General features: G+C 42.7%; 1 protein-coding gene across 1 annotated transcript in view; it reads left to right on the forward strand.

The window, feature by feature from the left end:
- LOC110508097 (glutamate receptor ionotropic, kainate 1) overlaps nucleotides 1-19160 on the forward strand; it is a 121274-nt gene extending 102114 nt beyond the window's left edge. The window contains exons 11-16 of the mRNA XM_036965396.1: nucleotides 4605-4808; nucleotides 6345-6568; nucleotides 13779-13897; nucleotides 14322-14539; nucleotides 17040-17265; nucleotides 17570-19160. Of these exons, the coding sequence (XP_036821291.1) occupies nucleotides 4605-4808; nucleotides 6345-6568; nucleotides 13779-13897; nucleotides 14322-14539; nucleotides 17040-17265; nucleotides 17570-17859 (1281 nt within the window). The 3' untranslated portion in view covers nucleotides 17860-19160. The remainder of the gene's footprint in view (nucleotides 1-4604; nucleotides 4809-6344; nucleotides 6569-13778; nucleotides 13898-14321; nucleotides 14540-17039; nucleotides 17266-17569) is intronic.
- The last annotated feature ends 417 nt before the right edge of the window (nucleotides 19161-19577 follow it).

Consider the following 19577-nt stretch of genomic DNA (forward strand, 5'->3'; position numbering starts at 1 on the left):
CAACTAGTCACTGGCTTGTCCAATAGTCCAACTAGTCACTGGGTTGTCCAATAGTCCAACTAGTCACTGGGTTGTCCAATAGTCCAACTAGTCACTGGGTTGTCCAATAGTCCAACTAGTCACTCGGTAGTCCAATAGTCCAACTAGTCACTGGGTAGTCCAATAGTCAAACTAGTCACTCGGTATTCCAAATAGTCACTGGGTTGTCAAATAGTCCAACTAGTCACTGGGTAGTCCAATAGTCCAACTAGTCACTGGGTAGTCCAATAGTCCAACTAGTCACTGGGTTGTCCAATAGTCCAACTAGTCACTGGGTTGTCCAATAGTCCAACTAGTCACTGGGTAGTCCAATAGTCCACCTAGTTACTGGGTTGTCCAATAGTCCAACTAGTCACTGGGTTGTCCAATAGTCCAACTAGTCACTGGGTAGTCCAATAGTCCAACTAGTCACTGGGTAGTCCAATAGTCCAACTAGTCACTGGGTTGTCCAATAGTCCAACTAGTCACTGGGTAGTCCAATAGTCCAACTAGTCACTGGGTAGTCCAATAGTCCAACTAGTAACTGGGTAGTCCAATAGTCCAACTAGTCACTGGGTAGTCCAATAGTCCAACTAGTCACTGGGTAGTCCAATAGTCCAACTAGTCACTGGGTAGTCCAATAGTCCAACTAGTCACTGGGTTGTCCAATAGTCCAACTAGTCACTGGGTTGTCCAATAGTCCAACTAGTCACTGGGTTGTCCAATAGTCAAACTAGTCACTGGGTTGTCCAATAGTCCAACTAGTCACTGGGTTGTTCAATAGTCCAACTAGTCACTGGGTAGTCCAATAGTCCAACTAGTCACTGGGTAGTCCAATAGTCAAACTAGTCACTGGGTATTCCAAATAGTCACTGGGTTGTCCAATAGTCCAACTAGTCACTGGGTAGTCCAATAGTCCAACTAGTCACTGGGTAGTCCAATAGTCCAACTAGTCACTGGGTATTCCAAATAGTCACTGGGTTGTCCAATAGTCCAACTAGTCACTGGGTAGTCCAATAGTCCAACTAGTCACTGGGTAGTCCAATAGTCCAACTAGTCACTGTGTTGTCCAATAGTCCAACTAGTCACTGGGTTGTCCAATAGTCCAACTAGTCACTGGGTTGTCCAATAGTCAAACTAGTCACTGGGTTGTCCAATAGTCCAACTAGTCACTGGGTTGTTCAATAGTCCAACTAGTCACTGGGTAGTCCAATAGTCCAACTAGTCACTGGGTAGTCCAATAGTCCAACTAGTCACTGGGTTGTCCAATAGTCCAACTAGTCACTGGGTAGTCCAATAGTCCAACTAGTCACTGGGTAGTCCAATAGTCCAACTAGTCACTGGCTTGTCCAATAGTCCAACTAGTCACTGGGTTGTCCAATAGTCCAACTAGTCACTGGGTTTTCCAATAGTCCAACTAGTCACTGGGTTGTCCAATAGTCCAACTAGTCACTCGGTAGTCCAATAGTCCAACTAGTCACTGGGTAGTCCAATAGTCAAACTAGTCACTCGGTATTCCAAATAGTCACTGGGTTGTCAAATAGTCCAACTAGTCACTGGGTAGTCCAATAGTCCAACTAGTCACTGGGTAGTCCAATAGTCCAACTAGTCACTGGGTTGTCCAATAGTCCAACTAGTCACTGGGTTGTCCAATAGTCCAACTAGTCACTGGGTAGTCCAATAGTCCACCTAGTTACTGGGTTGTCCAATAGTCCAACTAGTCACTGGGTAGTCCAATAGTCCAACTAGTCACTGGGTAGTCCAATAGTCCAACTAGTCACTGGGTTGTCCAATAGTCCAACTAGTCACTGGGTAGTCCAATAGTCCAACTAGTCACTGGGTAGTCCAATAGTCCAACTAGTCACTGGGTAGTCCAATAGTCCAACTAGTCACTGGGTAGTCCAATAGTCCAACTAGTCACTGGGTAGTCCAATAGTCCAACTAGTCACTGGGTAGTCCAATAGTCCAACTAGTCACTGGGTTGTCCAATAGTCCAACTAGTCACTGGGTTGTCCAATAGTCCAACTAGTCACTGGGTTGTCCAATAGTCAAACTAGTCACTGGGTTGTTCAATAGTCCAACTAGTCACTGGGTAGTCCAATAGTCCAACTAGTCACTGGGTAGTCCAATAGTCAAACTAGTCACTGGGTATTCCAAATAGTCACTGGGTTGTCCAATAGTCCAACTAGTCACTGGGTAGTCCAATAGTCCAACTAGTCACTGGGTAGTCCAATAGTCCAACTAGTCACTGGGTATTCCAAATAGTCACTGGGTTGTCCAATAGTCCAACTAGTCACTGGGTAGTCCAATAGTCCAACTAGTCACTGGGTAGTCCAATAGTCCAACTAGTCACTGGGTTGTCCAATAGTCCAACTAGTCACTGGGTTGTCCAATAGTCCAACTAGTCACTGGGTTGTCCAATAGTCAAACTAGTCACTGGGTTGTCCAATAGTCCAACTAGTCACTGGGTTGTTCAATAGTCCAACTAGTCACTGGGTAGTCCAATAGTCCAACTAGTCACTGGGTAGTCCAATAGTCAAACTAGTCACTGGGTATTCCAAATAGTTACTGGGTTGTCCAATAGTCCAACTAGTCACTGGGTAGTCCAATAGTCCAACTAGTCACTGGGTAGTCCAATAGTCCAACTAGTCACTGGGTATTCCAAATAGTCACTGGGTTGTCCAATAGTCCAACTAGTCACTGGGTAGTCCAATAGTCCAACTAGTCACTGGGTAGTCCAATAGTCCAACTAATCACTGGGTTGTCCAATAGTCCAACTAGTCACTGGGTTGTCCAATAGTCCAACTAGTCACTGGGTAGTCCAATAGTCCAACTAGTCACTGGGTAGTCCAATAGTCAAACTAGTCACTGGGTATTCCAAATAATCACTGGGTTGTCCAATAGTCCAACTAGTCACTGGGTAGTCCAATAGTCCAACTAGTCACTGGTTAGTCCAATAGTCCAACTTGTCACTGGGTTGTCCAATAGTCCAACTAGTCACTGGGTTGTCCAATAGTCCAACTAGTCACTGGGTAGTCCAATAGTCCACCTAGTTACTGGGTTGTCCAATAGTCCAACTAGTCACTGGGTAGTCCAATAGTCCAACTAGTCACTGGGTTGTCCAATAGTCCAACTAGTCACTGGGTTGTCCAATAGTCCAACTAGTCACTGGGTAGTCCAATAGTCCAACTAGTCACTGGGTAGTCCAATAGTCCAATTAGTCACTGGGTAGTCCAATAGTCCAAACAGTCAAAGATAATATGGCCGTATTATCGACATATGATCCTCAGTTATTGGCTACCTTACTATTTTGTTTAATTTACAAGATATATAATTGTATAATGTATAATTTTGTTCAAAAAAGAGACACCCACCTCATATCCGAAGTGGTTTACTAGATAAGTTAGTTGGCTAGCCTTCCGTTAGCTATATTTCAGAGGTAAAAAGTTGGATATTAAATGATTAGTGTCATATTTTACAATATACAGCGTGTCCCACAAAATGTGTATATATATATTACTTTTTTAGATAACTCTCAAAATGTATCTTAACTTAACTTCCATAATTTACAATGAAAATCGGTGGTCAGCTTGCTGGAATCAAATCAAATCAAAGTTTATTTGTCACGTGCGCCGAATACAACAGGCGTTGAACACCTCACAGTGAAACGCTTACTTACAGGCTCTAACCAATAGTGCGAAAAAAGGTATTAGGTGAACAATAGGTAAGTAAAGAAAGGGTGTGTTTAGTCGCAAAACATACCTGTATTTACTAGTCCGTTTAAATGTTTAGCTTGAGGTGATTTAATCCTCTAACGGCTAGAGATTATCCGAAATTAGGGGGTGTCCGATGTTGGGGAAAATTAGCTATGAGTCCAGAATTCCAAATATCCATATGAAAGAGTTCAATAGTACAAATAGTCACCGGGGATAGTCCAGTAGTCCATATATAGTATAATAGTCCAATAGTCTTAGTAGCTATATACTAATAGTTTGATAGTCCTGTGGTCCATATATAGTATAATAGTCCAATAGTCTTAGTAGCTATATACTAATAGTTTGATAGTCCAGTAGTCCATATATAACAGTCCAATAGTCTTAGTAGCTATATACTAATAGTTTGATAGTCCTGTGGTCCATATATAGTATAATAGTCCAATAGTCTTAGTAGCTATATACTAATAGTTTGATAGTCCAGTAGTCCATATATAACAGTCCAATAGTCTTAGTAGCTATATACTAATAGTTTGATAGTCCTGTGGTCCATATATAGTATAATAGTCCAATAGTCTTAGTAGCTATATACTAATAGTTTGATAATCCTGTGGTCCATATATAGTATAATAGTCCAATAGTCTTAGTAGTTATAAGGGATATTTCAATAGTCATAAATCATAAGAAATAATCCAATAATAAGAGTAACTATTGTAGGAAGATACACAAAGTCAGTTGGAGAGGGTAGTTGGAACTCCTTGTGCACTGTGGTTTCTACTATCTTTTCTCAATCCAAACTAAGAAACCACACAGTCTACTAATGGGGTATGTTCATTACAGAGATGTTGACGACTCTATCGCCTCATCTCACAGGAAAACCCTTACGTCATGTACAAGAAGTCTGACAAGCCTCTGTACGGTAACGACCGGTTCGAAGGTTACTGCCTGGACCTGCTGAAGGAGCTGTCCAACATCCTGGGATTTGCCTACGAGGTTAAACTGGTGTCTGATGGGAAGTATGGAGCACAAAACGATAAGGGAGAATGGAACGGCATGGTGCGGGAACTCATAGACCATGTGAGTCACTTGCCTGTACCAGGAGAGAGGCAGAACGAGAAAGAGAAAATGTTTTACTTTATGGAAAATAAAGAGAAAAGTGAATGGATGTTTACGGTAGACGCCTATCACTTGCTGTCACACTACAGTACAGTGCAGGTACAGTACAGGTGTATGGCTCACATGAGTGGCTGAGTTCCCCCACTGGACTGTACTGTGAATATGGTCAATTAACATTTATAGTAATGCTACTAGTGGCAGATACAATAACTAGTCGATGTAGTTCAGAGCTGCCCAACCCTGTTTCTGGAGAGATACCCTCCTGTAGGTTTTAACTCCAACCCTGTTCCTGGAGAGATACCCTCCTGAAGGTTTTAACTCCAACCCTGTTCCAGGAGAGATACCTTCCTGAAGGTTTAAACTCCAACCCTTTTCCTGGAGAGCTACCCTCCTGTAGGTTTTAACTCCAACCCTGTTCCTGGAAAGTTACCCTCCTGTAGGTTTTAACTCCAACCCTGTTCCTGGAAAGTTACCCTCCTGTAGGTTTTAACTCCAACCCTGTTCCCGGAGAGATACCCCCCTGAAGGTTTTAACTCCAACCCTGTTCCCGGAGAGATACCCTCCTGAAGGTTTTAACTCCAACCCTGTTCCCGGAGAGATACCCTCCTGAAGGTTTTAACTCCAACCCTTTTCCCGGAGAGATACCCTACTGAAGGTTTATACTCCAATCCTGTTCTTGGGAGAGATACCCTACTGAAGGTTTTCACTCCAACCCTGTTCCTGGAAAGTTACCCTCCTGAAGGTTTTAACTCCAACCCTGTTCCCGGAGAGATACCCTCCTGAAGGTTATCGCTCCAACCCTGTTCCCGGAGAGATACCCTCCTGAAGGTTTTCGCTCCAACCCCAGTTATAAGTCACCTGACTCAGTTTATTTTTATCTTTATTTAACCTGGTAGGTCAGTTGAGAACAAGTTCTCATTTACAACTGCCACCTGCCCAAGATGAAGCAAAGCAGTGTGACACAAACAACACAGAGTTACACATAAACAAATGTATAGTCAATTACACAATATAAAAAAATATATTTACAGTGTGTGCAAATGTAGAAGAGTAGGGCAATAAATAGGCCATAGAGGCGAAATAATTACAATTTAGCATTAACACTGGAGTGATAGATGATGATGTGCTAATTATAAGAATCAGATGTGCTAGATTAGGGTTGGAGTGAAAACCTACAGGAGGGTAACTCTCCAGGAACAGGGTTGGAGTTTAAACCTTCAGGAGGGTATCTCTCCAGGTACAGGGTTGGAGTTTAAACCTTCAGGAGGGTATCTCTCCAGGAACAGGGTTGGAGTGAAAACCTTCAGTAGGGTATCTCTCCAAGAACAGGATTGGAGTATAAACCTTCAGTAGGGTATCTCTCCAGGAACAAGGTCGGCCAGGCCTGATACAATTCCTATAGAACCTGCTCTGTCTGTGACAGGTAGCAGACCTGGCTGTGGTCACTCTGATTAGCCCTGATGTAATTTCTGCATTAACCTGCTCTGTCTATGACAGGTAGCAGACCTGGCTGTGGCTCCTCTGACCATCACCTATGTGAGGGAGAAGGTGATAGACTTCTCTAAACCCTTTATGACCTTGGGAATCAGTATCCTGTACCACAAACCCAACGGCACCAACCCTGGAGTGTTCTCCTTCCTCAATCCCCTGTCTCCTGACATCTGGATGTACGTACTACTGGCCTGCCTCGGAGTCAGCTGTGTCCTGTTTGTCATCGCCAGGTAAGGGGTTAGGGGTTAGGGGTCAGGTGTCAGGGGTTAGGGTGAACACTGTCTCCTGACATCTGGATGTACGTACTACTGGCCTGCCTCGGAGTCAGCTGTGTCCTGTTTGTCATCGCCAGGTAAGGGGTTAGAGGTCAGGGGGTCAGGTGTTAGGGGTCAGGGGGAAAGGGGTCAGGTGTCAGGGGGTCAGGGGGTCGGTTAGGGTGAACACTGTCTCCTGACATCTGGATGTACAGGTTTACTGCCAAAATAAAGGCAACACTTGACTAAATGAGGGTTCTGGCGGTTCTCTTCTGGTGTGGGGTTTAGGTCCACTTAGCCCCTTACTGGGCAGAGTAAATGCCAATAAATACCATTCTGAGTGATCACCTTCAACCAGGGCTCCCGAGTGGCGCAGCGGTCTAAGGTACTGCGTTTCAGTTCTAGAGGCGTCACTACAATAAATTCAATTGATTGGACATGATTTGGAAAGGCACACACCTTTCTATTTAAGGCCCCACAGTTGACAGTGTATGTCAGAGCAAAAACCAAGCCGTGAGGTCGAAGGAATTGACATTAGAGCTCAGAGACAGGATTGTGTCGAGGCACAGATTTGGGGAAGGGTACCAAAACATTTCTGCAGCATTGAAGTTCACAAAGAACACAGTGTCCTCTATCATTCTTAAATAAAAGAAGTTTGGAACCACCAAGACTCTTCCTAGAGCTGGCCACCCGGCCAAACTGAGAAATTGGGGGAGAAGGGCCTTGGTCAGGGAGGTGACAAAGAACCCGATGGTCACTCTGACAGAGCTCCAGAGTTCCTCTGTGGAGATCGGAGAACCTTCCAGAAGGACAACCATCTCTGCAACATTCCACCAATCAGACCTTTATAGTAGAGAGACCAGACAGTAGCCACTCCTTAGTAAAAGGTAAGAAGGCAAGTGACGCACCCCTCCTAGGGACGGTATGAGAGTGGCTACGAGAGAGCCCTAGTAAGCCAGTGACTCAGCCCCTGTAATAGGGTTAGAGGCATAGAATCCCAGTGGAAAGAGGGGAACCGGACAGGCAGAGAGAGCAAGGGCGGTTCGTTGCTCCAGAGCCTTTCTGTTCACCTTCACACTCCTGGGCCAGACTACACTCAATCATATGACCCACTGAAGAGATGAGTCTTCAGTAAATACTTAAAGGTTGAGACCGAGTTTGCGTCTCTCACATGGGTAGGCAGACCATTCCATAAAAATGGAGCTCTACAGGAGAAAGCCCTGCCTCCAGCTGTTTGCTTAGAAATTCTAGGGACAATTAGGAGGCCTGCGTCTTGTGACCGTAGCATACATGTAGATATGTACGGCAGGACCAAATCAGAGAGATAGGTAGGAGCAAGCTAACTACCTAGCTAATCAAAACAAAAAACATATTCATCGGCTATCTAGCTACCCTTCTTTGCCTGTTTGTTAGCTAGCTAGCTAATGGGGCTAGCTGCTGGACAAACAACCTAATGTTAGCTAATGTGATATCTGTTTGTATTGATTGGTTAACCTCAGCTTGAATACCTCCATATTGCTAGCAATCGACAATAGCCTAGGTTGGTTCGCATACCCTTCTTATGACTGGCAGCCTGGTGGAAATATTGGAAATATATTTAATTGGAATATTGGAAATATATTTAATTGGAATATTGGAAATATATTTCACAGCGGCTTAGATGGTATAATGGTTCTCCCTTAATTGCTTGTTTTGTCACATGAACTCAAATTAGTAGAACTATTTTAATTGTTGCAAACCAGGAAATCGCTTTTAAAATGTTGGAGTGTGATTTGTGCCGCTTTTATAGACACTGTGGTGAAAATGTGCTGTGAAGTTCCCTCTACATTATGTTGTAAAGTGGTGTTGGTTCCCTCCTACATTATGTTGTAAAGTGGTGTTGGTTCCCTCTACATTATGTTGTAAAGTGGTGTTGGTTCCCTCCTACATTATGTTGTAAAGTGGTGTTGGTTCCCTCTACATTATGTTGTAAAGTGGTGTTGGTTCCCTCCTACATTCGGTTGTAAAGTGGTGTTGGTTCCCTCCTACATTCTGTTGTAAAGTGGTGTTGGATCCCTCTACATTATGTTGTAAAGTGGTGTTGGTTCCATCCTACATTCTGTTGTAAAGTGGTGTTGGTTCCCTCCTACATTATGTTGTAAAGTGGTGTTGGTTCCCTCTACATTATGTTGTAAAGTGGTGTTGGTTCCCTCTACATTATGTTGTAAAGTGGTGTTGGTTCCCTCCTACATTATGTTGTAAAGTGGTGTTGGTTCCCTCCTACATTCGGTTGTAAAGTGGTGTTGGTTCCCTCCTACATTCTGTTGTAAAGTGGTGTTGGATCCCTCTACATTATGTTGTAAAGCGGTGTTGATTCCCTCTACATTATGTTGTAAAGTGGTGTTGGTTCCCTCCTACATTATTTTGTAAAGTGGTGTTGGTTCCTCCTACATTATGTTGTAAAGTGGTGTTGGTTCCCTCCTACATTATGTTGTAAAGTGGTGTTGGTTCCCTCCTACATTATGTTGTAAAGTGGTGTTGGTTCCCTCCTACATTATGTTGTAAAGTGGTGTTGGTTCCCATCCTATAAGTGCTGTTAGACTTACCACAGTCTCCAAAGGGAAATGGATTTAAATTCCCCAAGTGACATCCCTTTGGGCCCTGGTCAAAACAAGTGCCCCATGTAGTGAATATGGTGTCATTTGGGACGCAAACAGAATAAAAGCAGCAATACATAATTTTCCCCCAGGCATTGACATCCATTTCCCTTTGAAGACTGTGGTAAGTCAAACAGCCCTTATAGGATGTCCCTCATAGCACATTTTCACCACAGTGTATATAAAAGCATCGCAAATCACGTTTACTATAAACTGGCAAAGCATGCACTGTTTTGAAATGTTTGATTAGGTATCTGTGGCAAATAAAACTACTTTACCATAAGTCTTGTTGTGATACGGTATATTTAAGTTGTGTTTACTTAATTGCTACCTACACAAAGCCCTGGTTGGGGTGTGGACCAGAAGCCTATTTATAACAGAGACCTAAAGACCTCATGATGGTTATCTGGCAGGACTCTCTTCTCTGAACCAGAGAGGACCAACACCACTTTACAACATAATGTAGAGGGAACCAACACCACTTTACAACATAATGTAGAGGGAACCAACACCACTTTACAACATAATGTAGGAGGGAACCAACACCACTTTACAACATAATGTAGAGGGAACCAACACCACTTTACAACATAATGTAGAGGGAACCAACACCACTTTACAACATAATGTAGGAGGGAACCAACACCACTTTACAACAGAATGTAGAGGGAACCAACACCGCTTTACAACATAATGTAGGAGGGAACCAACGCCACTTTACAACATAATGTAGAGGGAACCAACACCACTTTACAACATAATGTAGAGGGAACCAACACCACTTTACAACATAATGTAGAGGGAACCAACACCACTTTACAACATAATGTAGAGGGAACCAACACCACTTTACAACATAATGTAGAGGGAACCAACACCACTTTACAACATAATGTAGAGGGAACCAACACCACTTTACAACATAATGTAGGAGGGAACCAACACCACTTTACAACATAATGTAGAGGGAACCAACACCACTTTACAACATAATGTAGAGGGAACCAACACCACTTTACAACATAATGTAGAGGGAACCAACACCACTTTACAACATAATGTAGGAGGGATCCAACACCACTTTACAACATAATGTAGGAGGGAACCAACACCACTTTACAACAGAATGTAGGAGGGAACCAACACCACTTTACAACATGATGTAGGAGGGAACCAACACCACTTTACAACATAATGTAGAGGGAACCAACACCACTTTACAACAGAATGTAGGATGGAACCAACACCACTTTACAACAAAATGTAGAGGGAACCAACACCACTTTACAACATAATTTAGGAGGGAACCAACACCACTTTACAACATAATGTAGGAGGGAACCAACACCACTTTACAACATAATGTAGAGGGAACCAACACCACTTTACAACATAATGTAGGAGGGAACCAACACCACTTTACAACAGAATGTAGAGGGAACCAACACCGCTTTACAACATAATGTAGGAGGGAACCAACGCCACTTTACAACATAATGTAGAGGGAACCAACACCACTTTACAACATAATGTAGAGGGAACCAACACCACTTTACAACATAATGTAGAGGGAACCAACACCACTTTACAACATAATGTAGAGGGAACCAACACCACTTTACAACATAATGTAGAGGGAACCAACACCACTTTACAACATAATGTAGAGGGAACCAACACCACTTTACAACATAATGTAGGAGGGAACCAACACCACTTTACAACATAATGTAGAGGGAACCAACACCACTTTACAACATAATGTAGAGGGAACCAACACCACTTTACAACATAATGTAGAGGGAACCAACACCACTTTACAACATAATGTAGGAGGGATCCAACACCACTTTACAACATAATGTAGGAGGGAACCAACACCACTTTACAACAGAATGTAGGAGGGAACCAACACCACTTTACAACATGATGTAGGAGGGAACCAACACCACTTTACAACATAATGTAGAGGGAACCAACACCACTTTACAACATAATGTAGGAGGGAACCAACACAACTTTACAACATAATGTAGGAGGGAACCAACACCACTTTACAACATAATGTAGAGGGAACCAACACCACTTTACAACATAATGTAGAGGGATCCAACACCACTTTACAACATAATGTAGAGGGAACCAACACCACTTTACAACATAATGTAGAGGGAACCAACACCACTTTACAACAGAATGTAGAGGGAACCAACACCACTTTACAACATAATGTAGGAGGGAACCAACACCACTTTACAACATAATGTAGAGGGAACCAACACCACTTTACAACAGAATGTAGGAGGGAACCAACACCACTTTACAACAGAATGTAGGAGGGAACCAACACCACTTTACAACAGAATGTAGGATGGAACCAACACCACTTTACAACAAAATGTAGAGGGAACCAACACCACTTTACAACATAATGTAGAGGGAACCAACACCACTTTACAACAGAATGTAGGAGGGAACCAACACCACTTTACAACATAATTTAGGAGGGAACCAACACCACTTTACAACATAATGTAGGAGGGAACCAACACCACTTTACAACATAATGTAGAGGGAACCAACACCACTTTACAACATAATGTAGGAGGGAACCAACACCACTTTACAACAGAATGTAGAGGGAACCAACACCGCTTTACAACATAATGTAGGAGGGAACCAACGCCACTTTACAACATAATGTAGAGGGAACCAACACCACTTTACAACATAATGTAGAGGGAACCAACACCACTTTACAACATAATGTAGAGGGAACCAACACCACTTTACAACATAATGTAGAGGGAACCAACACCACTTTACAACATAATGTAGAGGGAACCAACACCACTTTACAACATAATGTAGAGGGAACCAACACCACTTTACAACATAATGTAGGAGGGAACCAACACCACTTTACAACATAATGTAGAGGGAACCAACACCACTTTACAACATAATGTAGAGGGAACCAACACCACTTTACAACATAATGTAGAGGGAACCAACACCACTTTACAACATAATGTAGGAGGGATCCAACACTACTTTACAACATAATGTAGGAGGGAACCAACACCACTTTACAACAGAATGTAGGAGGGAACCAACACCACTTTACAACATGATGTAGGAGGGAACCAACACCACTTTACAACATAATGTAGAGGGAACCAACACCACTTTACAACAAAATGTAGGAGGGAACCAACACAACTTTACAACATAATGTAGGAGGGAACCAACACCACTTTACAACATAATGTAGAGGGAACCAACACCACTTTACAACATAATGTAGAGGGATCCAACACCACTTTACAACATAATGTAGAGGGAACCAACACCACTTTACAACATAATGTAGAGGGAACCAACACCACTTTACAACAGAATGTAGAGGGAACCAACACCACTTTACAACATAATGTAGGAGGGAACCAACACCACTTTACAACATAATGTAGAGGGAACCAACACCACTTTACAACAGAATGTAGGAGGGAACCAACACCACTTTACAACAGAATGTAGGAGGGAACCAACACCACTTTACAACATAATGTAGGAGGGAACCAACACCACTTTACAACATAATGTAGAGGGAACCAACACCACTTTACAACATAATGTAGAGGGAACCAACACCACTTTACAACATAATGTAGAGGGAACCAACACCACTTTACAACATAATGTAGAGGGAACCAACACCACTTTACAACATAATGTAGGAGGGAACCAACACCACTTTACAACAGAATGTAGAGGGAACCAACACCACTTTACAACATAATGTAGAGGGAACCAACACCACTTTACAACATAATGTAGGAGGGAACCAACACCACTTTACAACATAATGTAGGAGGGAACCAACACCACTTTACAACATAATGTAGGAGGGAACCAACACCACTTTACAACATAATGTAGGAGGGAACCAACACCACTTTACAACATAATGTAGGAGGGAACCAACACCACTTTACAACATAATGTAGGAGGAAACCAACACCACTTTACAACATAATGTAGGAGGAAACTAACACCACTTTACAACATAATGTAGGAGGGAACCAACACCACTTTACAACATAATGTAGGAGGGAACCAACACCACTTTACAACATAATGTAGGAGGGAACCAACACCACTTTACAACAGAATGTAGAGGGAACTTTAAATAAAATGTTGTTGGAGGTTCAAACAGGAAATGGGAGCCAAAAGAAATAGAATTCATTGCCTTTATATTTTAGTCATTTAGCATACGCTCTTATCCAAAGCGACTCACAATCATTGGGATCTAGATTTTAGGGTGGCGACACAATATAACAAAACCTTGCTGGTAGCGGTGAAGCTGAACTTAAATACAGTATGTTTTCATTGAATTTGTCCCAAATTGCACCCTATTACATATGCAGGGCACTACTTTTTTTTGTTTTAACCCTTTGGTCGAAAGTAGTGCACTATGGGAAATAGGGTGCCATTTTGGACACATGCATTGTTAATGTTTAACTGCCCTTTTTTTCCCCTGTGTGTAGGTTTACCCCCTATGAGTGGTACAACCCTCACCCCTGTAACCCTGACTCTGACGTGGTGGAGAACAACTTCACTCTCATCAACTCTGTCTGGTTTGGGGTGGGAGCTCTGATGCAGCAAGGTACAGCCGTCTGTTTCTCTCTTAGAGCCCACTAATGCAGCCAGGTACTGCTGTCAGGAACAAGACTAAGGATTCATGAATGTGCCCTCACACTACCCTCGTACCGCTGTCTCCTTCCTCTGTACTGCAAAGAATGAAAAGCAAAGATTGTTCATATGGGTGGGAAAATTAGCGAGAGCAATTTAAGTCTGCTTATTTTTTTTTCAATACAACATTTTCTTAGATAATTGGTATCAGACAAATTGTTAAAGGTGTTTGGTTAATGTTACAAGACCAGCAAACCAAAAATAACCACGTGAACTCATTATTATCCGAGAGAGCACCGATTTTTCGGCTTTCAGACAAATTCTTGTCGTCTCGTGAGACTCTATAAATAGGAATGGACTCCTCTAACCTGTCTGTGTTGTTGGTTTTCATGCAACAGGATCTGAGCTGATGCCTAAAGCCCTGTCTACGAGGATAGTAGGAGGCATCTGGTGGTTCTTCACCCTCATCATCATCTCCTCTTACACGGCCAACCTGGCTGCCTTCCTCACCGTGGAGAGGATGGACTCTCCCATCGACTCGGCTGACGATCTGGCCAAGCAGACTAAGATAGAGTATGGAGCTGTGAGAGACGGATCAACCATGACCTTCTTCAAGGTACACAGGCGGACGCACACACACACACACACACACACACAGGTGGACACACACACACACACACACACACACACGGACACACACGGACACACACACACACGGACACACACACACACACACACAGACACACACACACACACACACACACACACACAGGGACACGGAAACACGGGGACACACACGGACACACACACGGGGACACACACACACACACACACACACAGGGACACACACGGACACACACAGGGACACACACAGAGACAGGCATGGAGAAACAGACAGACGGACACACACAGAGACAGGCATGGAGAGACAGACAGACGGACGGACCCTCTTCAACAACTTCAATATCTCTCTCTCTCTCTGAGCTCATCTCCTGGCTATTGGTCTTCTTCAAACAGAACTGAGAAGGATAACGTATGTGATATACTACTACAGTATATTCAGAGATATTGTATTGCAAAGAGAGACCACCATCCACCTATCATCTCACAGTTGTTTGTCCTTGATGCCTTAGACAGGAGATAGTTTTGAGTCTTAACATAAGACTGTAATACTTTACATGTCCGTAGACCATCTGTCTGCAAGGCTGAAACGTGAGAATGAACGTTTTAGAAAATATATATAATTTCATCAGAAAATAGGCAGCGGGAGGGAGAGAGAAAGTGAGCATACTTCCCTAATGGCACCCTATTCCCTATATAGTGCACTACTTTTGACCAGAGCCCTATGAGCCTATAAGTAGTGCACTACATGTTGTGTTGCTGTCATGCTGTGTTGTCTTAGGTCTCTCTTTATGTAGTGTTGTGATGTGTGTTTTGTCCTATATTTTTATTTCGTTTATTTTTAATTTTAATCCCAGCCCACGTCCCCGCAGGAGGCCTTTTGCCTTTTGGGAGGCCGCCATTGTAAATAAGAATTTGTTCTTAACTGACTTGCCGAGTTAATTAAAGGCTAAATGCATAAAAACATAGGGAATAGGGTGTCATTTGGGACAGCCTGAGTTAGGAGGTTAGGAACTTGTCGACCATCAACTGCTGCAACCTGATGGGGTTTAATCCATTAACACTGTCAGGCTTGATGACTTCCCCTATATCTCCTGGCTAGCTAACTATAGGACCCTATATCTCCTAGCTAGCTTACTGTAGGACCCTATATCTCCTAGCTATCTGACTGTAGGACCTATATCTCCTAGCTAGCTTACTGTAGGACCCTATATCTCCTACCAGCTTACTGTAGGACCCTATATCTCCTAGCTAGCTTACTGTAGGACCCTATATCTCCTAGCTAGCTAACTGTAGGACCCTATATCTCCTAGCTAGCTAACTGTAGGACCCTATATCTCCTAGCTATCTGACTGTAGGACCTATATCTCCTAGCTAGCTTACTGTAGGACCCTATATCTCCTACCAGCTTACTGTAGGACCCTATATCTCCTAGCTAGCTTACTGTATGACCCCATATCTCCTAGCTAGCTTACTATAGGACCCTATATCTCCAAACCAGCTTACTGTAGGACCCTATATCTCCTAGCCAGCTTACTGTAGGACCTCTGGGTGATGACATCCCCTATATCTCCTAGCTAGACCACTGTAGGACCCTATATCTCCTAGCTAGCTTACTGTTGGATCTCTAGATGATGACTTTCCCTGTATCTCCTAGCAAGCCTACTCTAGGACCTCTGGATACGTAGAGCAGATTAGTCAACAGAGAGAGATTTAAACACAGCTGTCACGCTTACCCAGATGATTGAAGGAAGGGAAACACCAGCAGGGATTTAGACTTCACTATAAGCAACTGGACAGGCATTTCCATAGCAGCGTGAAACAAATTGTCTCTGTCTAATATGTTTTTCCATGTGAACACTTTGTACAATAACAAATCAAGCAATGTGGGGTAATGCACTTTATATAGATACTTTAATATCAGAGAAGGGATGTTCTCATAAACAACTGGACAGGCCTGTCCATTGCAGTGTAACCATTCATTCTGTAATCAGATATATTCCACCAGTCTAAAACAACACATCTCTGTCCAATATGCCACATTTTAATACTGACCTGTAATATCATCATTGTGTAGTAATATCAATTAATCGAGTAATGTGGGGTCGTGCTCTTTATATCAAACCGTTTTGATTTTCTCAACGGGACAGAAGTCTCCATAACTGTGTGAAACAATACATTTCTGTCCAATATATTAGTTGTTGTCTAATATCAACACTGTGTACAATGTCAACAGACCCAGCAATATGAGGTAATGCACTTTATAGCCACACATCTGAAATGGCTGTAAAAGTCTGTTCAGTTTTCCTATGAATCTGCATTGAATTGGCGATTTTGGCATCAAATTCTCCCTTCTTTGCTTTTCCTCAGAAATCTAATCTCCACCAATAAAACGTGCTATTATTAATATTATTTGGACCTTTATTTAACTAGGCAAGGTGTGCTATTATTATTGTCATTTAAAAGGAAACAATGTGTTGTTGTTGTCCATTTAGAAATCCAAGATCTCCACCTATGAGAAGATGTGGGCGTTTATGAGCAGCAGGAAGAACACAGCTCTGGTGAAGAACAACAGAGAGGGGATCCAGAGAGTCATGACCACAGACTATGCTCTCCTCATGGAATCCACCAGCATAGAGTACATCAGTCAGAGGAACTGTAACCTCACGCAGATCGGAGGCCTCATAGACTCTAAGGGCTACGGCGTGGGCACTCCCATAGGTAAGAACCACGGACGCAGGAAAATCACTTTGTGTGAATTACCCTCCCCTATCACTTCTGAATGCTGACATGCTAGAGGAACACGTCAAGGCTGCCCTCTCTCCCCTTTGCTGTTCTTCTACCCAGAACCACTCGCTCATGCTGCCATCAGTCACCAGACATGCACAAAATTCTTCACTTTATGCTGATGATGTGCTATGTAACTCATTTGTTGTGCAATGTAGCTCATTTGTGACCTATTTTTGTTTACCCAATGGCCTCATGAGCTGCTCTGATACTCAGATCTCATTCCTCTCTCCCCCAGGCTCCCCCTACAGAGACAAAGTGACCATCGCCATCCTGCAGCTCCAGGAAGAAGGGAAGCTCCACATGATGAAGGAGAAGTGGTGGAGAGGGAACGGTTGTCCCGAGGAGGACAGTAAGGAGGCCAGCGCCTTGGGAGTGGAGAACATCGGTGGCATTTTCATAGTGCTAGCAGCCGGACTGGTTCTCTCTGTGTTTGTAGCTATCGGAGAGTTCATTTACAAATCCAGGAAAAACTTGGACATAGAGGAGGTGAGTGTAGGGCAGTGTGAGTGGCATCATAAGTACTAACAGAAAAAAAGGTGCTCCGCGACTGTTATTATGGACCTTCTACATAGAGTAGGTTGCTGTGGACCTTATACACACAGTCAGTCAGTTGCTATGCACATTATACAATACACACAGTCAGTCAGTTGCTATGCACATTATACAATACACACAGTCAGTCAGTTGCTATGCACATTATACAATACACACAGTCAGTCAGTTGCTATGGACATTATACAATACACACAGTCAGTTGCTATGGACATTATACAATACACACAGTCAGTTGCTATGGACATTATACAGCACATAGAGTTATACCGTTGTTACTGACCTTGTATAAACACAGTCAGTCAGTCAGTCAGTCAGTCAGTTGCTGTGGACTTTATACATTACAGTACACCCATTCAGACTGTTATGGACTGTACACACAGTCAGTTGCTATGGACCGTACACACAGTCGGTTGCTATGGACCGTGCACACAGGTGGTTGCTATGGACCGTACACACAGTCTGTTGATATGGACCGTATACACAGTCAGTTCCTATGGACCTTAAACACACAAAGTTAGTTGCTTTTATGAATGTTGTTTTCTCGTCAAAGGACAGCTTTTTTTTTTTATCAGGACAACTTGTTTCATCAGGCCAGCAGTTTGGATTTGGGGAACTGCAGTGCAACAATCACACACAAATGACTTTATTGTAGAGTAGGCCTAGTGTTTGAGGTACTTTTGATTTAGATAAAAATGAACATTTTTATTCCTTTATTGGCACAATATCTTATTTATAACGAGAGTCGGTTGGGTTTAAGGGAGGCACACCACTTGACTGTCTTGGCCTTGCTGTTTCTGTGTGAAAATGTATTATTTTGTGTCATGACATGATACTGTAGGTAAGTGATGAAGATATAAGGTTTCACTGGAGGTTAATACGCACCATTACTGATCTATAACTTCTTAATTACATTTACTGATCTATAACTTATTGATTACATTTAACTAATGATTAGGTTTGAGGATATCATGTTTTGCTTGCAAATGTTTGCAAATTTACATCCAGGTATTTGTACAGCATAACGTAACAGTATTGCTTCTTCTGAACACCTTTGCTTGTATTCATATATATATGAAAATATCTGAATGATTGTATGTACATGTGAGTGAGGTTTTTCCGAATCATTTATGGATGAGATGCCCCTTGAGACTTTATTCATTGAGTCGCTTTCATTCGTTGCTTTTTGTATCATTTGACGTTCATGAAAATGCATGTAAAAGTTGTCATGTTGGTTTTGTTTATGAACGACTAAAGTTATGTGGAGAACGTGACTTCTTTTCTTTGTCTCATTTATTTCTGGTTCCGTTGGTTCTGTTTGGATCCATTCTGTTCATCTGCATGCAAGGCCTTGTCTTTTTCAGTCATGGATAGAAAGCAGATCACACGCACACCTTTTTGATTCCAACCCAGTCTGTGTATCCACGGGTTTAGACTTCAGAGTAATGATTCCAACCCAGTCTGTGTATCCACGGGTTTAGACTTCAGAGTAATGATTCCAACCCAGTCTGTGTGTCCATGGGTTTAGACTTCAGAGTAATGATTCCAACCCAGTCTGTGTGTCCACGGGTTTAGACTTCAGAGTAATGATTCCAACCCAGTCTGTGTATCCATGGGTTTAGACTTCAGAGTAATGATTCCAACCCAGTCTGTGTATCCACGGGTTTAGACTTCAGAGTAATGATTCCAAC

This window comes from Oncorhynchus mykiss, chromosome 27 (assembly GCF_013265735.2).
Source record: "Oncorhynchus mykiss isolate Arlee chromosome 27, USDA_OmykA_1.1, whole genome shotgun sequence".
NCBI classification, from domain to species: Eukaryota; Metazoa; Chordata; class Actinopteri; order Salmoniformes; family Salmonidae; genus Oncorhynchus; species Oncorhynchus mykiss.